This window comes from Phaethon aethereus (assembly GCF_964289735.1).
Source record: "Phaethon aethereus genome assembly, chromosome: 6".
Lineage (NCBI taxonomy): Eukaryota > Metazoa > Chordata > Aves > Phaethontiformes > Phaethontidae > Phaethon > Phaethon aethereus.
The window spans coordinates 43,800,582-43,819,035 of NC_138580.1; the positions used below are offsets into that span (position 1 = coordinate 43,800,582).

The following is an 18,454-nucleotide window of genomic DNA, read 5'->3' on the forward strand; positions in this document are numbered from 1 at the left end:
TGGGTTGATTGTTTGAGTTCCAAACTTTCATCTTGATAAGCATCTTCAAGATGCTTATCCCTGAAAATTATCTTTGGCCTTGTGTATCATATAGAAATTGCCTGTCATCTTCTGAGCCTTGTGCAAAATGTCTTCATTGGCTAGGTGACAAGCACGTGTAAAGCTATTAAATGAATGGAGAAGACACATCCTGTGTCAGAAGAGAGAACGAAACTCACCAACACACTGAGCAGTGCTTACATTCATCTCAGTGTTATCACTGTACTGAATGTGTGTTGAGCTCAACTTGTTGAGCATAAATAAATTAGGTGAACTACCATCTTCTTATTTGCTTCTCTCTGAGAGATTTCAACAGATCCTTACTGTTCCTGTCAGTTCTCCAACCTGAGGTGGAACTCTTCCTAACAGTTGTATAAACCTCTACAACTGGATGCTGCAGATGTGCAGCAAATTTCTCCTATTTTGTGCCTCTGGCCTGCTGTGGAGTCCTGGTCATTCTTTGACACCTCTCTGTCTGGTGCAGCTGTCTTCTGAAACAGAGCACAGAAGTGTATCCTGAAAAGCAGCTGGGGTACAGTTGGCATTGCTCTCTTCAGCTGAATGCCAGCCTTCGGTCCACAGAAACTGGGACTGGACTGACAGTTATGCATATACTGCAGAAGTGATTCCTGCTTTTCTGTCTCGTGTGCTGCCTAGGCGCTTTAGTCACTGAGTAGCATCTGGGACACCAGAAACCTGTCTTTTCATTGAAATTTTGCCAGGGGTAATTCTACTGCTAGTACAGCTGTCTCTGGGGTTTTTTTCTCATTAGCTTTTATGACCGGTGTTTTGTCCCAGAAGAGACTGACTGGATCTCTTTGCAATGTCAGGCTGAGCTGTGTCATGGTCTGATACAGGTTTTTACAATGGGCCTTCCCCTGCTTACTTCCCCCATGCTCATTTATGGGGTTGTCTTTGTGCCAGCTGGTTTCCTTGCCGCCTTCCTCTCCCATCCCCTATAGCGGATTTTAGGTATTCAGAGTTCCTTTCTACAGTCTGACATACTCTTTTAGTGAATGCACTGCTTCTGAGAAGAATAGTCAGACAGTTTCAGAGACTTTGTCTGCAAGTTTACTGTACTGGTTGAGGATCCTCATACTGCTTTGTGTCTGTCCATTTGCATCTTGCTAAGTGCTCTGCTCTTTGAGTCTATAATTCTGGGCATATTTGGCTTTTCTGCTTTGCTCTGCCTCGTGGATTCTGGGTAGGAGTTGGTATTGTTACTGCTCACGTGCCAATATTGGTCTTGACCCTGGCTATGATGACAGATCTTATGGTCTTATCAAGCAGCAAGCAGTCCTCACCTGAGGAGCTGGTGATGGATGGGTTATTCTGCTCAGTGCAAGGACTGGCTGAGTCTTCCACAAAGGGTCCAGGACAGCTCAGGTGACTACATATGTTCAGCTCTGAAGTCTTTTTTCATGCCATGGGGAAAACCAGTTTTCTTGACTTACCAATAAAAAAAGGCACCTATCGCCTTGGAGTGTATTGGTGTTCATAGATCAAATTGCACGGGGTTTTTTATGTGGTGATCAAGAAGACTCATTTCCCAATTCCAGTGTTGCAGAAAAAATTACTAATCAGGGTTCCTTTTAGCGTCTTTGGGAAGGGATGCTAGGATCTTGCTTCACCTCCTTCACCATCCAATGCAGGAGTGGGGATGCCTGATAATCCCTTCTTTTAGAGTACTTTATAGCACTCTAAGGTAAGTGAGTTTCAATTTAATAGCTTCTAGATCATTTAGCCATGTGAATCTATCTTGTAGATTTTTCAGTTTGTTCTGGTAAATCACTCATCCTATGTGGAACTCAGTACTATGCATGTTGTACTACTTAGAGTTGGTGAAAGTGGCTTCTGTCCATTTCTGTCTTGATTTACCCATTTGTTTTCTGTTCCTCATCACTATCTCAGTAGTCTGAAATGACCCAGGTCTCAGTGAGCACATTCAGATAGTTTATTTCCCTACTTTAAGTGTTTTTAAATCATAGTTTTGGTATAATTTTGTTGTTTGGGGGTGTTAACTGTGTAAGATACTGCTGTTTAAATGTGCACAGATTACCTCTCAGATTAAAGAAAAAAAAAAGGTGAGGTGGGAGGAAGGTTTTGGTTGTGGGTTTTTGGGGGTTGATGGTAGGTGGGCTTTTCTGTTTTTTTTTTTCTCTCTGTAAATTGCAGTATATGTGACTTATGCAGGACGAATTTGAAGCTGAAAAAAAGAAATCACTACATGACAAGGAGCAGATGTTGATTCAGGAGAGGGAGAAGGCACAGACTGCTCATCAAAAGGAGCAGGAGATCTTATCAGCCCAGCTACAGGAAAAAGCAACAATAATTATCCAGGTGCATGGAAAATATTTTAAAACTAGATTTTAAATGTGCTTTTGTGGTTGTATTTTAGCACAGTGGTCTTTCTCAAGATGTATAAAGAGGGACTGTGTGTATAATTCTTGTGATCACTAGTTTTCAAGGTGTAACGTGTGATGGGCTCTGTCTTTTAGTTGGAGTGCTACAGCAGTAACATGGAAACTGAAATTGTATAGCAGCTTGAAAACTGTTCTTCATCCATTTCCCAGGGAGGTTAACATTGCTTTATAAGAGAAGGTTGGATGTTTGACTTGTTGCCTCTGTATTGATGCCCTCTGTATCTATCACTTTTTTTTTGTCAAGAAAATAGTGCTCTAGTAGCTTTTGTTAGACCAACTGACCTATAGCTCAGAGGAAGTAAGACAGGCAAATGGGAAGTCTGAATCTGGAAGCAGCAAAGATAATATTCATTTGCTGAACAGAACAAAATTTTATGCCTCCTGTAAAGCAGATACCCAAGTTGAATGTAGGTTACCCAGAAAGCTTTGGAGAGAGAGAGGAACAGCTTGAAAAAGGTGTGTGTTTTAATTAGGAAGTTTAGAAATGTCAAGTTCTTTTTAAATGATTAAAATAATAGCTTTGTGTCTTCAAAATAATAGATAAAATTAATTAAAAACCATTAATTTCTTATCTCGCAATTTGGGAAGCTCTGGCCAAAATGTAAATTTGGTATATTGGACTGTTCTGTTAGACCTTTTTGTTTATTGTGAAAACTGGGAGTAAGACTAAGAATATCCTTACTGGAACAAATACATGATTGTTTCCTGTTCTTTGTGCGGGACTGATGAGGGGTCATAAAGTTGGCAGGGGAATAGAATGCTTCTCTTTTTCCTGCCATTTCCTCCCAAATAGGTATTTTGACTAATTTGTTGGCTTACTTTTGAGACAGAGTTTCTAACAGAATTGTACTGATTTGTTTGGCAGCAAAATCTGGGGATTGGGGTGGGCATATATGTACATATACGTGTTCTTTTATATATAAATATTTTTATTTATATGTATATATAAAATGGGTTGGAGGAGTTGTCTGAACATATAAATATGAGTAGAGAGGACATTTTTCTACAAAATTATTTTCAGGCAGAGCTTATAAAGCAAAGAAGAAAATTGGCCAGTACTGGTGATACTGGATCAGGTTGCTGTTCAGGTTTGTGTGCAAAAGTGTCAAAATTTATGCTAGGACATTGGTTTGTGTCTTCGAGGCATAACAGTGAAAGCAAACTAAGAGGAGAGTAAATTATGACACAAAGTTTTTACAAACTTTTTGCATTGCTTGTATGCACTGAGTCTGAATGCAAGTGAGGCAACTCCCTGAAGCAAAATGGACATCAGAAAAAGAGAACTAAAAAAATAACTACTCATTTTCACTCTTTCCGCTGTCCTTCATTTCTAGTACTTGTAGAAGCAAACTTGCGTAACAACAGACAATGATTGTGTGAATATATACAAAGTGATGAGAGGCAAGATCATTGCATGAAGTTGGTAGTTTAGGCCAAATGACCGAATTTGTTGCATTGTTACTGTATTTTCCACAGCTAGAAAAGAAAGTGGAGTCTTTAAACTGTGAAATAGAGGAGACCAACTCGGAACTCGAGACACTCCTTCAACGGCGAGACAGAGAAAACCAGGAAGGAGGGAATTTGGTAACCATGTTGCGATCTGATATTGAGCAGTCCAAGGATGAAAGGTTTGTACATCTTGGGTTATATGGTGCTTAGTGGTTATTTTTTTTTTGTTTGCTTGTTTTCTCACTTCACATAAAGAAATCAATAACTAGGCGAAATTAAGCCAGCTTACATTAATAATGTACCATGATGACATTTTGGCTTTATTTGCAATTTTTTGGAGGTTTTTTTGTATTACCAACCTATCTTGATACAGAGAGCAAAGTTGTCTTTTTTCCTGTTTGGTGTTTTTGTTTTGTTTTGGGGTTTTTTTGTGTTTTTTTTTAATTGTGGTCTGATGGAGATTTGGTATTTTGGGGTTTACGCTGTCTGTAATCTTGGAAAAAGCTAGGAAATGGAGAAAGCCTCTTGGTCATAGAAACCTTTCATTGCAATGTAGATTGGTTTGATATGTCATTGGAATGTGTAGGTTAGAGAAGCTGTCATGCTGAATATGCTTACTGTTTTTCTTAAAACAAAAATGTTTTCATAATTATAATTTTTGTTGTCTACTCTGCTGGAACACCCCTAGTTTGTTTTCCCTGCTGGTTCTTCCACAGCTGTGGAAGCCTGAAATGCTTGTGACTGCAGTATGATCTCTCCATCTAACTGTGGAGGAGACGGAGGTTTTTTGCTGAGCCTGCTCTGTGAAAATGGCCTTGTATTTTGTTAGTCATCTGAATTATCTTCACTGATAACTGTCAAACTATGGCAAGAGATCCATTTTAAACTGTCAGTTTTTCAGTAGGTTTAAAGTGTTTTTTAAATAAAGTGCATGCTATTTTTGAAGTGTTCGATATGCTTTTGTTCTAGGAAAAAGCTGCAGGAATCTTATCAGCATCTTTTGAAATTGCTTATGGAGTTGGTGCAGGTCACAATAGCTGTTGAGGACCTTATCTGTAGCAAGATTGGTCTTTGCCTTGATGACAGTCTGGCTTCCAGAGATTCTAGAGAAAGTCACATTGTTATGGAAGAAATGGGATTCATGCAGTATTTCAAAGCCAAAGAAAAGCATCACCTAGAAAAAGGTGAGTACAGATCTGCATAACTGGATGTAGTCAATTCACATTCTTGAAAAACGCTGTTTGTTTTCCTTGTATATGGGTGAGGTTCAGAAAAGGGCTATCTCTTGATGCAGTGTTTCTGTGTCTCTTTCAAAGTTGTTCCATGCTTAAGATAGTGTCTATCAGTGTTCTTTCATTTTAATTCTCTTAATAGTGCAAATACTAAAATGTTGGAAAAGGCTGAATAGAGCAGGAAAGATGAACTTGGTGAATGCAGAGTTTCAGGCCCTAAAAGTATAGTACAATATTTCCAAATGTTGTGAAAGACTCTCTTGATTTGTCATCATTGAGTTATTGATGTGTACAACTTTTCACCTTGTAATACATCTTCAGGAACAACCAATGTCACTGTCCAGTGTCAGTTGTTATCTGAGTGGCCAGTTCTATGGTCATTTTTCTGTGTTTTTAAATAACTTGCTTGCTTTCAGTAGATGAGCTGCTTGATGAAGCTCTCGCAGAACACAACCAGTCTCCAGTGACTGACGAGGGGTCTGAGTTGAGCCAATACTTATGTGAAAGTGTTTTTGCAAAGCCAGAAATGGCATGTGAAAATGAAGAAACGATACTGAAAATTGGTCATCGTTTGCGCACTGCCGTGGAGAGACTTCTGGAACTGGTTACGGAATCAACTAAACAAGTAAAACTTTTTAGTCTCTATAGATGTATAATTACTGAAAATGTGAAATCTGTTTTAAGGCTTGTGTATTTAGCACCCTGTAGGACTGGCTACTAAAAAGAAACATAGTTCGTCTGAGTATATGACAAGTTATCAGTGTAGGGATGCATGTGCATCCCCTGCTTCTCAAAATGAAGGTTTTGCCCTTATTTGGTAATTTCTTATAAATGAGACTTTAGCAACTTCTTTTTTCTAGCAGATCCTGTAGGAAGGCCATTAATTGGTTGCCTTAAGTAGATTTAAACTAGGATTTTAGATGCATTTGATAACTTCAGGAGTCCGAGAGTTAAGGGGTTTTGAGAGGGTTTTATCGCACTTCACAGCAATGCTGCTTCAACTTTGATAAGGAGGTTCAAGAGAAACTTAGTCCTATGTTGAAATGTTTTGGGAATATGTGAATAGCAGCAAGCAAATATCCTACACTGTATACTGCTTAATTGTGATAAAAGGAACTGAACTCAATATCATAAAAGAATTTTGCGTATTTCCATGCTGAGTTTAGCAATGTCTAGACACTCAGCTTTGCGAAGTTGTAAATCATAGCTGTCTGAGTACCATATACATTTAGAGGACTGAATTTAGTGCTACAGTAGTTAGTTTGTTGAATCCCTAATTTAAGAGAAAATGTGAAGGGAAGGAATATATCTGAAATTTATCTTCTCAGGTATTTTGTGCAACCCAGAGATAAGCGTTTGTGTGAAATGTATATTCACCATCTTAAAAATCCCTCCTAGAATGCGGTGTTTAAATTTTGTACTTTTGGTTACAGATGCTAGTTCCAGTAGCATATAGCTAACTTGTGGTTAAAGCACTTGTCCAAGCTGTGGCAGATCTAGATTCTGGGTTACTTCATCAGCAGTATTCAAGCATACTTTGCTTATGTCTCTGAAATGTTCTATCCACCAGGTTAAGCTAAATAAAAACTAAACGGAATGGACCTGCTCTATGCCTTTCCTTTGAACTTGAGACATTGCACATAGGAATGCAACATACATAGTCTCAGAGAACTGGTGCCAGACCTTGGAAACTTGATGATGTATTGACTTCACTGTCTATTAGACATGCCTGAATTTCTTGAACAATTTTAAGTGCAAGGATGCTTTGAATTTCAAGTGGCTCAGGAATTGTCAAGCTGAGTAGTTCAGCCAACAGGGAGGTATTTCTTTTTATGCATGGTAAAGAAACTTAAGTGCCTAAGGAAGATTTGTAGCAAGAATACAGGTGTATGAGTACAGGGTGTCACCAAAGTGTCCAGGGGTTTTGGGCAAAGTCAACCTAGTACTAAAATGAAACTTCAAAACCTGGACCTTAATGCATAGATGTTATTAAAAAAATTATGATGCTTTTTGTTTAAATGCCTGTAGTATTATTACATTGCGTGTGCATCCAAGATCTGATGCTAGGAGCAATTGTTTACTTTTAGCTGGAGAAAATGCATGAAAACCATGCACAATTTGAAGAAGAATTCAGCCGACGAAATCGGGAAACTGCTCAAGTGGTTAGTCAGCACCAGGAACTAATGGAGTGCCTCAGCGAGGAAAGTGAGGCCAAGAATCAGCTGGCATTAGAGCTTCATAAAGCAGAGGGTAAGAAAATGAAAGCAATATGAAGGTATTTCAGTGCCATTTATTCATAGCTCAGTCTTCCAAATCTGATGTGTGTTTTTTGTCTTCTGTTGTTAATTTGCTTGTCTATAATCTATTTCCTGCATTTCGGATTACTAAATTACTTGAAGCATGGGTCTTCCCTTGCAAATCTACTACTTAATTCTCTTCATAGAATTGCTTTTCCTTGGGGCAAGTGTGATAGTGCTTACTCCTATACTTATACCGTTGACTGCATGTGAAAAATACCATCATTTTTAAAACAGCAGTTTACATTGCTGCATGTCTAAACATGGAAGCTTGGATTACTGAAAAAGAAGATAATACTCCCAGTGTAAATCAGCCCACCTGCCTGACCTTGGAAGGATTCAGCATGAACTGGAGCAATGTTTGATGGTAGTGTAGGCATAAAGAGATTCTGTAAGAAGAAACAGAAAGGCTAAGGCTGTTGGTCTCAATGCTATCAGAGACTAAATATCAGCAGTCTGATTTCCCCCCTTGTGAAGATTATGACTTGAGGTCTTCACCCTTATGTAGGAGAATCTTGGAAAGTTTCAGTGTCCTTCAGTTTGAGCTTTTCTCCCTAATCATGACATCTGCTTTCTATTCCTTTTCTCAGTCATACTCCCTTAGGCTTATTTGGTCTTCCCAAAATCCTGTTTCCTTCCTTCCTGTGAAACATTCCTGGATTTCTTGAGCTCTGAATCTAACATTTGATCTTACTTTCTGGAGATTCTGTTTCTTCAAACCTCAGCCCCAAGCAGAGGATGTGTCAGGCTGTCCTATGTTGTGAGGCTTAATAGTCCCCATATACATTCCACATGTTTGGAGACACTTTTTGACATGACAGCCTCATAAAAACTGTTAGAATACATTAACTGATACATTTTATTCCTTAAGATACTACAAAAAGCCTAGCTACAGTGTAAATTTAAGTAATCTTGTACTTCTTCCTTTCTATGTCACCTTCCATTGTTTGCATAAATTGGTTTACTTGTGTTTTCAAGCTGCTTTTGTCCAATAGATGAGCTTGTCTACTGCTTTATTTGCATTCTGACTTGGGATTTTAGGCATTATCGAAGGCTACGTTGCAGAAAAAGCTGCATTGGAAGAGGCCTTGAATCTGAAAGAAGAATCTGAGCGTCGCCTTGTTGTGGAGCTGGAGAACATGCGTGAACGATTCCAGGAGCTGACCCAGGAGCAAGCAATTCTTGGTGAGGAGTGGGTATGACGCTATTAGTGGAAAATAAAATTGTCTCCAGTCAGGGCACATTTTTCAGTCTTTGGTTTGACCTAGTGGGCAGCTCAGTCTGGTATAGAGGTTAGGAGGGTCTTCCTGTAAAAACAGAAAACAAAATAAAGCAGTTGGTTCTTTGTGTACAAAAAGATAGTGCTGTTAGCGAAAAGTATTGCTCTAGTCTTACGCTTAGTTAGAAACGGGAAGTGTCTGAGAAAATAAGAGACATGTATTAACTACAGGTAGTTAGTTGCAACAGATAATTAGCACCTAGTTAGTAACTGAAATGCTGATTATTTGACACTGCAGTCAGAGTTGGAGCTTCAGGGCTTTTGACTGCTTCCAGGACTAATGAGGTAGTTTAATAATGATGGAAGAAATAAAATACTCCTGGAAGATTATTTGAATTACAAAAAAATTGTGGTGATATGTACCTAGTTTCATACATAAACTTTTCCCCTGCTTCTCAGCCTTGTCCTGTCAAAACACACACACATGATCGCTAAGTGTGACTGTGGAAAGATATTAATGATCAAGCTCAAAGTCTGTTTAGGTTTGGAACAAAGAAAAGTACATGGGTTGAAAAAGCTAAATGAGGTACTGTTGTTGGAGAGGACAAGGTGAGGAAAGTATCTTAAACTTTTACGTAAAGGGTGACTCACTGAAAGTCAAAGACGACCACAGAAATACCAAATCAAACTTGGGTAAGTAGGTGCAAATAACCAGTCTACATAACTCTTTCACCCACTCCAGCACTCCCACATCCCCACAAAGATGTGATATGATGTAAGCTAACTATAGAGAGCTCATGTAGAGGAGTGGAGTAGGATAAGGGGGAACTCTTCAATGTATTGGGTGGAGTCTTAATAACACTCAATGAGTGGAAGTTGGTGCTGTGATAACTCACACTGCAAATGAAGCAGCACACATTTTAACAGTGACAGGAGTGATTTAATAAAGACCCTGAAGAATCTCAGTGTAATATAGGTGGTTTACATGTAAGATTATTTTTTTGATTCACAGAAGAAAATTCAGAGATAATATGTGACTTGCACTATGCAGGAACTCAGGACTAGCTTATGCTTGTCCTTACTGATGAATCTGTGAATCATTTAAATAGCATTATGTAGTTTTGATTACTTGAATTTGCAGCCTTAATGCCATTCTAATACTTCTATAAGTGAATTTCTCTGTATCATCTTCCAGTAGAAATTTATCATTTGGGATCACTGCCTTTCCATTTCTGTTAATGCCAACATTACGCTACCCTCAGCTATGTCACCACGATGCCACCTTCAGCTATGTTGCATAGATCTTTACTGCCTAAGCCGACTACATAACAGGTAGTACAGTAGGTATGTAGCGCATGCTTAGGTCAGAAATAAAGACAGCAAGAAACAGTCTTCTAGTGAATTTCTCCATTTTCAGTAGTAGAGGAATGTAAAGACTCTAGGTTTCAGGGTATTGACCAAAATTCTATAGGAGGTGTGTGTTTGGACACAGTTTATATGTTGCAATTATCTGTCTACTTCTCAGGAGCCTTTGTTGTAGACTCCTGCCTGGCTTTCAACCTACTGTATCATTCCTCTGCAACTCCTGTCTGCCTCTCGACTCTCCCCCACCTCATCTTCCCTTCTTTTTACCTTACTGCTCTTCACCTCTTTTCTTACTCTTTACCATTGTCCTGATCTTGCGGGTCACCATCCTTCTGTGTTCTTCCTTTTGGCTCTGTACTCAACCTTTCAAATATAGCGCAATGAAAATACCCATGTTGTACATTGAATCATAGAATGGGTTGGGTTGCAAGGAACCTTAAAGGCCATCTAGTCCAGTCCTGCTGAAATGAGCAGGGACGCCTTCAACTAAGATAGAATAGAATCTTTCAGTTGGAAGCGACCTACAGTGATGAGCTAGTCCAACTGCCTGACCATTTCAGGGATGACCAAAAGTTAAAGCATGTTATTGAGGGCATTGTCCAAAGGCCTCTTAAACACTGAGAGGCTCAGGGCATTGATCACCTCTCTGGGAAGCCCTTTTTGGTGTTTGACCATCCTCTTGGTAAAGAAAAGTTTCCTAATGTCAAGCCTTGAACCATTATTGAAACTAAATGCATGTTGCGCTTGCTCTAAAACAGTGATTATGGGCTCGAGTAATATGTCCCACAGGAGATGCAAAATAATTCCAAGATATTGTTGAACACAAGGATGTCTGTGTGTCATGGATATGTAAGACAGATTACAGAGCCTTCTCTGTCTGTGCCAGTGAGTTCTGCTGGACTGAATCCTGCTTTGAATCCCTGGCAGGAACTAAAAGGAGAGTTTGAGGCATTAATTATTCCATCTCTGTCTGGGGAAAATTGCAAAAAGAGAATATTGATTGTCTTAGAAAATGCATAAATGACAAGCCAAGAATGTTGCAACAAACTTGCATGGTGATAATGTAAAACCATTTCCATAGTAGCTCTAGTCCAATTACAGACATAGATCAATGTATGTCATCAGGACCTTTGTGTCATGATAAAGATGAAATGCATTTTTGCCAAATAAAAGGTAGGCACTATCTGTATTACATATTAATTTTTAGTGTTTTAGAAGATGGAATGGATCACGATGTCCTGTTCTTGTCTTGTATATGTCTTTGTGTTTTGATTTCTAGGAACACCTATTGCTAATGTAGCGCAAAAAGAAGGTTCAGGTTTGTAATGATGACTATGGGTTTTTTTCTGGTTTGTGTTGCTGTAACACTGAGTGAATGAATTGATAGTTTTGATTTTATTTTAACAAAGAGGAATAGTACTTCATAAATAGGCCCAAGAAATTACTGGGATTATGAGTATCTTGGCAAATAAAAAGTTACGACTTCTGTGATACATCAGAAAACAACTAAAACTAAGAATATTCAATTCACTGATCAATATTTAAAGGAAAAAAATGTTTTTCTCCTGTTAGGCTTAAAATACATTGTGCCATTATTTTTGTTTGCCAGCTTCATCTTTCTTTTGAGGGGATTCAGTGGGTTGTAAGCTTGCTGTGAGCTTCTAATGATACGCAGTGGGCGCTTAAAACGATTAAATTAATTTAAGGGGGGGAGAAAAAATGTGTCAGGTGATTTAAAATGGAGAGCTAAAAAAATACAGGAAGAAGTGAAGGAAGTCTAAGGGAGACTAAACAAATGTAATTGAATGGACAGGTAGATCAGAAAAAAGAAGGGGAGAGCAGAAAGGTGAGGAAGGCTAGTTGTGGGAGGAAGGATGAAACTGAAAACTAGCAAGAAGGATCCGTAGGGTTTTATACTGACTAGAAGTGTAATGCTGAAGTAAAATTTGTAGGACCCAAATTGAGAGAGGCATTTTCCTCCCCCTTTCCCCCCACCCCCACCTAAACTAAAGTGTGCATACTTAACTCCTGAGGAGCAAAGATCTAGATCTGATAAATACATAGCTGCCATGATTAGGTTTTTTGGTCTACTCAAAATACAATTCTCTTATCATGTTTTCAGATTAATTTTATTTATATGCACATATATATTCATAGATGTGTTCTCTTGCACATTCACTGTATCTCTTTTCTAGACTTTTTCTTTTCCCTGAAAGGGTGTGACCTGGGTAAACCAAGACCCTCAGGGGAACAAAAAAGAATTGTCTAGGTAAATTCTAGTTAGAGTTAAAAAGCTGCACTTTGCTGCCTTGCCCATTACTATATCTTTATTCCTTCTGTCCTTTCAGATCTCACTCAAACGTTATTTTTATTTAACATATTTTTGGTAATCATCTCACTGTCCTGAAATTTGCTGCTGCCTGCTCATTGAGAGGGAACATCTAACCTAGCTGTTAGAGTGTGTTTGGGGGTTGATGTTCTTCTGGTAGCTGCAGTCCAGCTCTTGCCAGCAGCTCAGAACTTGGAACAGTTGCATTTGCTCCAAGTGCTGAGCCCTCAAAACCATCTCCTTTCCCCCACCCCAGCCATCTCTAGTACTCTTCCTCTGGTTTGGAATTGTTTGTAGTATGTGGAAAATATGGTAAATAAAAATCATATTGTTTGGAGTTGATTGACATGGCTTATTCCTTACAAAGCTGATGCCTCCTCTTTTGATGTGGCGTACTAATGTGAGTAGAATGGCCTCGCTAATAAAATGCACTTAGAATGGAGCTTGGCATTTGCGAATGATGATCTTGGGAGTGGGGAGGAGTGTGCTGGGACATTACCAAACTGGAATTGCATGATTTGAATTAGCATTAATAAAATAGCAGGTTTGTCCCTACAAACAAATCAGTCTGTGATCTGGTGACCTGTTTGTGTTGCTTGAAATTATGTTTATACACTTGGGGAATGTATGCTTAAAGAAATAAATAAATAAATGCTCAAACTGGTTACACTTAGGGACACTGCCAAAATTAGATACCTGCTTCAATGAAACATTTTCAATTCCACATAATATCTGTTAGCCCGATTACTTTCTTCCATTAGCTTCTAATTAACTTCAATTATTCTATTAAATAAACAGTGACTGTTTATTTCAGTTTTATCTAATCAGTATTTTGTTCCTCAGAAAGCAATAGTGTTCCTTTTTGAAGCTTTAAGAGAAGCCATCAACTTGTTAACGACCATGTTTCATAGGATATGGAAGCAAAAATTCCTGTGCTTGTTTTCACAAACGCATCAGTTCTTTTCATTGGGGGTCAGTCCACCTACGTGCCCTTCCTGTGGGTGCACGTGTATCTGTACACACTATACCTTGCTCTCCTCTGTGCATCGTGTATAAGCAAATACAGCAGAGCGCTATTTTATTCTCATCTCCTGCCTGGCAAAACACAGCACTTGGTAAAAGTTATTCTCTGTTGTGCAGCTATGGCTGGGATTCAGTCTCCTAACGGAATTCAGACTGTTGGTGGCTTTTTTCTGGACTGTGTGTTTCAGCCTTGGATAACTTGCTGTGTTGCATCTCATGATGGCAGGAGGCTATGACAGCTCCAAGTGGGTTGTTGGAGAAATTGCTTTGGTGGAGTCTCTTCATTTACCCGCATGTACTCTGCCAGAGCCTGAGTAACATCCACAACTCAACATTTGATTAGGAAACTTGGAGCTTAGTTTATGTGATTATTTAGCACTGTGCTAGAAAAAGTAGGGAGTGTGGCACAGCAGTTGCAGAGTTGTTGTTGTTATGTAGGCACCTGAGATGCTGCTTTTGGTAATCGTGAGTTTGCAAAATTAGTGCTTGTAGTGTAGTTGTGGGTTATCACTGAAAGGCAGAAAGTGCTAACCAGGCCTAGAGCTTTTTGAGAGATGTAGTCTGTGTGTATGTATCTCCAGCAGTTCCTCGAAGTTAGCAAACTTAAAATGGTAGGAGAAGCCCAATGCCGGTGTACCCGTGCGTAAGGGAGGGCAGGGCTCTTAAGATGTTGACTGCAAAACAAAATGTGTTTTTCTTCCTTCAGCTGGTGTGTGTCATGTTCTCACAATTGGCAACGTACATGTATGCTATGCATAAGAAATTTGGTGTCCATTTCTGTTGGTTTCAAAAGCTACCATGGGTGCTTAGCAAATTTGACAAATGGTTAAATAATCTGGTACAGTTCTATATCTGCTAAGTTTTCTTCTGCTCAGTTAACCTTTTGGGTTTATCTTGCATATTTTAATACTATCTTAATGCAGAGAAAGTATAGTCGCTATAGTAAGAGACCAGGATGACTAAATCATGGAATCACGGGGTTGCTGTGGAACTCCAGAGTTCATTTAGTCCATATTTTTGTCCCAAAACAGAATCTGCTTTACTTGTTTCTCTTTGTCCAGCCTCTTTAATTTCCTCTTTAATATCCTCTTATGCACGAGCACAGAAATGTTCATGTTTCTTGGCTTATTTTAAAGTGTCTAGAAATTTAATTAAATATCTGTGGGTAGTGAAGCACTAGAAAAGATGTTGTAAGGAGGCTGTGGTATCACTTTTGTTTTCGAAGGCTTGTAACAGCAACTTAAAAAGATGCTAGGTCAGGAATCATGTGGATTGAGTCGATCATGCTTGGAAAAGGGAATTGTCCCATTCTGGGAACGGGGCTGGATGACCAGTTAGGGTCCTTGTTGGAATCATAGACTTACCTTTTTCTTTATGAGTGCAAACATTTAAGATGTCTAATGGAATAATGGAACATTTGAAAAGTAAACTAATGAGTTCTTGCAGGACCCTGCTTTAAATACTAAATAGCTGGGCTTCTATTTTTGTGTTCAGGTTACTTTTAGCTATATTCACATTAAAATAGCTTTGCTCCAAGCGCATTCACAGTAGAGTCTCAGCTTGGGTCTCCTAAACAGTGTATTCAGTGCATCCAACTGATTGAAAATGCAGTTTGTAGGTATAAATTTGCTCTTTATAACTTAAATAATCTTGAGCTACATACATTTTCATAGTTGTGGTATGTCTTTTGCAGTCTGTATAGGGCAGTCGTGTGCTATCTTTTTTCCAGGTGTTTCTTCCCTTTGTAGCCTCAGAACTTGACTGATTTCCTGTAAATGTGATTTTTCTCTGGGTTTTAATCCCCACTCAGGCTCAGAAAAAAGATTAACTTTGCTTTTTTTATAGCAGGGTAGGGCTGGGCACGGTTGGCCATTGAAGAGATGGATTGGGTGTGAACTCAACAGTATAGACCTCAGCAGCAGCATCCAGCGTGGCACAAGGCAGAGGAGAGCCTCTCACAGAGAGAGAGGCTGACCTGAGACTGGCTGTTGGAGGTCTAAGGAGGATCTCAGCATGACAGTTTGGAGGAATTGAGAATTCCGTATTGGATGGCTTGATTGGGAAGAGATTTGAAGTAGGATGGACAGTTGGAATGGAATGGCTGGCAAGGAACAGTGAAGGATGGGACAGTTGGAAGGATGGGTATGAGAGGCTAAGTGGCTGGCAGTGGTGTGTGGGACCTAAACTTAGGGATGGAGCACATCTGGAATGGAGTGAATTTGGAGGATAGAGGGTCTGGTGTGGTTTGGAAAGAGCCTCTGGGGCAGGAAGAGTGTGGAAACAGGGTTGAGAGGGCAAGGACCTAGGGAGGGAATTTAAAGGGTTCCTTGTCAGGTGAGATGGGGTTCTCTGGAACTGTGAGGTCTCCAAGGGTGAAGGTGAAACCTTTCTATGTGTCCAACCAGGGCACACAGGAAATCATCCAACCAGGATTTGCTTTGGGATTGAGAACAGATACCCATGTCCTCCTTTACTACATCACACGGTAGTCTTACCAGAGATGGCTTTCGGGGAGATACGACAGGGAGTCAAGCATCAGACTTCCTTTTGTGTCTCTTACACACAGTCTCAGGAGATTTTTTTTCTTTGGTTTTGGTGCTGCCCAAAGTACCTGAATTGAATCTCATCTTAAACTCAATTTGATTTTTGTACCCTGTACTGACAATTTTGTTGTTATTTTTGTGTTCTTATTCAGGTCTACTCAAGGAAGTAGAATTTTTAGCAAAGGAGAAATTAGAGCTACAATGTCAGGCAGAAAAGGACCATTCCAACTTACGCTCTCAAATGAAAGTTTTGGAGGTGGAACTGGAAGAACAGCTGCATAGTAATCAAGACCTGGCTACACAGTTATTGGAGGTTGCTGAATTAAAACAGCAAATTCAAGTTCTTGAAAAACAGCTTAAAAACCAGCGGCAGTTCATGGATGTAAGCAAGCTTGGTACCACATTTCCATGGTTTTGGAGGTGCTAAATACTGCTTCTAGTTTGTGACTGAGACTTGGAAGATGGTTCCTAAAATGGGATAATTTTGTTTGAAATTAAGACCTTGGTATTCTAGTCTTGTGTGTTTAAAAAAAAAAAGTTTTAAAAATTCCTTTTCTGTAATCCTACAGGATAATTTTTTCCTTTTTATTAAGTGCTAGTTGTAGTTTGTATTGTACATTGGAGTCAAGAAGTTTTGGGGTTTTTTTTTTTTCTTTCCCTGTAACTTTAGCTATTCTTTCAGGACTACTGAAAGGTGTTAGTTATTTTTAAGTGAGCACAGTTTCTTCACCACAAAAACAAACCCCAATTTTTTTCTTGTATTCAATATTTTAATGAAATTAGAAGTTTCTTTAAAAAGATTTTCATTATCTCTGGCTGGGTTTACAGGAACAAGCTATAGAAAGGGAACACGAACGTGATGATTTTCAGCAGGAAATTCAGAAATTAGAAGAACAGTTAAAACTTTCAGCAAAATGGCAGACTTCAGGAGAGCCCACAGAGTATACGGTGAGTAAAATCACACTTAGTGGCCAAAGGAGTTTGTTCAACTACAATTAAATACCATAAACCTGTATTGTCTTGGGGGATGGGCTCTTGAGAGACTTCCCCCCCTCTCCCCCCCGCCCCCGGCCTTTTGTCACCCAGAGATTTTCCCCCAAGCTGACTGGGCTACATTTAGGCAGAGACAGTGTCTTTGCATTATGTCTTATGGAGATGGAAAAAAATATTGTATGTGCATGACAGTAAAGTTTCACAGACTGTAAGTCTGGTTTAACTTAACTGAGGAGGACGACAATACAGACACTCTGCTCTACAGAGCACACCTGAGGGATGACTTCTGGGTTCTAAACGTGTTTAGTTTTTTCCAGCCATAACAGTTGTAATAAGAGATGTTCTTTGCCTCCATTCTTTGTCCTATTTAAGTATATAAATCAATCCTTTTTTCACATGTCCATTTATTTGATGCTTGGTTTCAAATATTAACTTTTGCTTTTTTGTTTTTGTTTTGTTTTTTCACATAAATCAACATTATACAGAACTATGAATTGATTCTACAGGTATGGAAAACAGCATGAACATCTCTCTAACTTTCCTTTTCCTTTTAATCCCATCTATTAACTAGATCTGCTTTGGCTTTTTTTTCTGTTCTTAATATGTCAAGGCTGCTTCAGCTTGACTTGGAGATGAGAGTATGTGTTTTAGGATGGCAGAATTCTTGTAGGGAGTGAGGAAGCACTTTCAATTGAATTTCCTGTACATAAGTGCTTCATTCTCCTGGCTTACTGCTCAGATGCACTACAGGCAGTTACTTACTGTAAAAGAGTTTTTTGGCATGAAAGGAGAAGCTGAGGTTTGGAGTATGAAACAAAGGTAATGTAATTACGATGATACGCTGCCGTAGCATTCAGCTTTTGTTTGTGGCCCTGCTCTTAAACTTCAATGTGTATACTACTTAATTTCATTTCCATCTATTCATTTATGTACAGTTTATGAAATTGTGTACCTCAGTGTTACAGAAGCAAATCTTGTAAGACCAACCGAATCTTTGATAGAGTTAATTTTCCTTGCTGGAGGGCACCTGATTGTCACTTTCCTTCTCTAACCTCTGGTAGGACTTCATTAGGCTTCTTAAGTGGAGTGATTACATATCATTCTGCATCAGTCTTGGGTTCTTGTTTGCATGAATGCCATTATCAGGCATTAACGTTTTCTGAGTACATCCCACACATAGTCTATGTGTTAATTACACTGTGGCAAAGATCAGAAAAAGAATGGCAAAGATTTTTGTTTTGAAGGCTGCATGACTTCTTGAAGATCTGTTTGTACCCAGAAGGTATTCCTCTGGCAGTCTTTTCCTAAATCTTGGACATAACAGAATCATAAAGGATATATGTCAGGTTATTCAAAATACGTCAAACACCACAGCTTGCTTCCTATCCATGATGTTAGATGTATGACAGTTAGCTACTATTTACTAGTGTACCTGTGACTTAGTAAAGAGGAAGATCTGAAAAAATTCAGACTAGCTGCTGTAACTTTGCAACCTCTCTCAGGCAGGTTTAAAACTTAATTGGAGAAAGGCACGCAAGGAAG

General features: G+C 39.1%; 1 protein-coding gene across 1 annotated transcript in view; it reads left to right on the forward strand.

Annotated features, from left to right (window-relative positions):
* Window positions 1-18,454, forward strand: part of PCNT (pericentrin) — a gene marked incomplete at both ends in the record, with an annotated part of 99,991 nt that overhangs the window by 38,366 nt on the left and 43,171 nt on the right. The window contains 9 exons of the mRNA XM_082001593.1: window positions 2,233-2,379; window positions 3,939-4,090; window positions 4,881-5,095; window positions 5,563-5,768; window positions 7,231-7,393; window positions 8,482-8,625; window positions 16,072-16,301; window positions 16,748-16,867; window positions 17,398-17,418. Of these exons, the coding sequence (XP_081857719.1) occupies window positions 2,233-2,379; window positions 3,939-4,090; window positions 4,881-5,095; window positions 5,563-5,768; window positions 7,231-7,393; window positions 8,482-8,625; window positions 16,072-16,301; window positions 16,748-16,867; window positions 17,398-17,418 (1,398 nt within the window). The remainder of the gene's footprint in view (window positions 1-2,232; window positions 2,380-3,938; window positions 4,091-4,880; window positions 5,096-5,562; window positions 5,769-7,230; window positions 7,394-8,481; window positions 8,626-16,071; window positions 16,302-16,747; window positions 16,868-17,397; window positions 17,419-18,454) is intronic.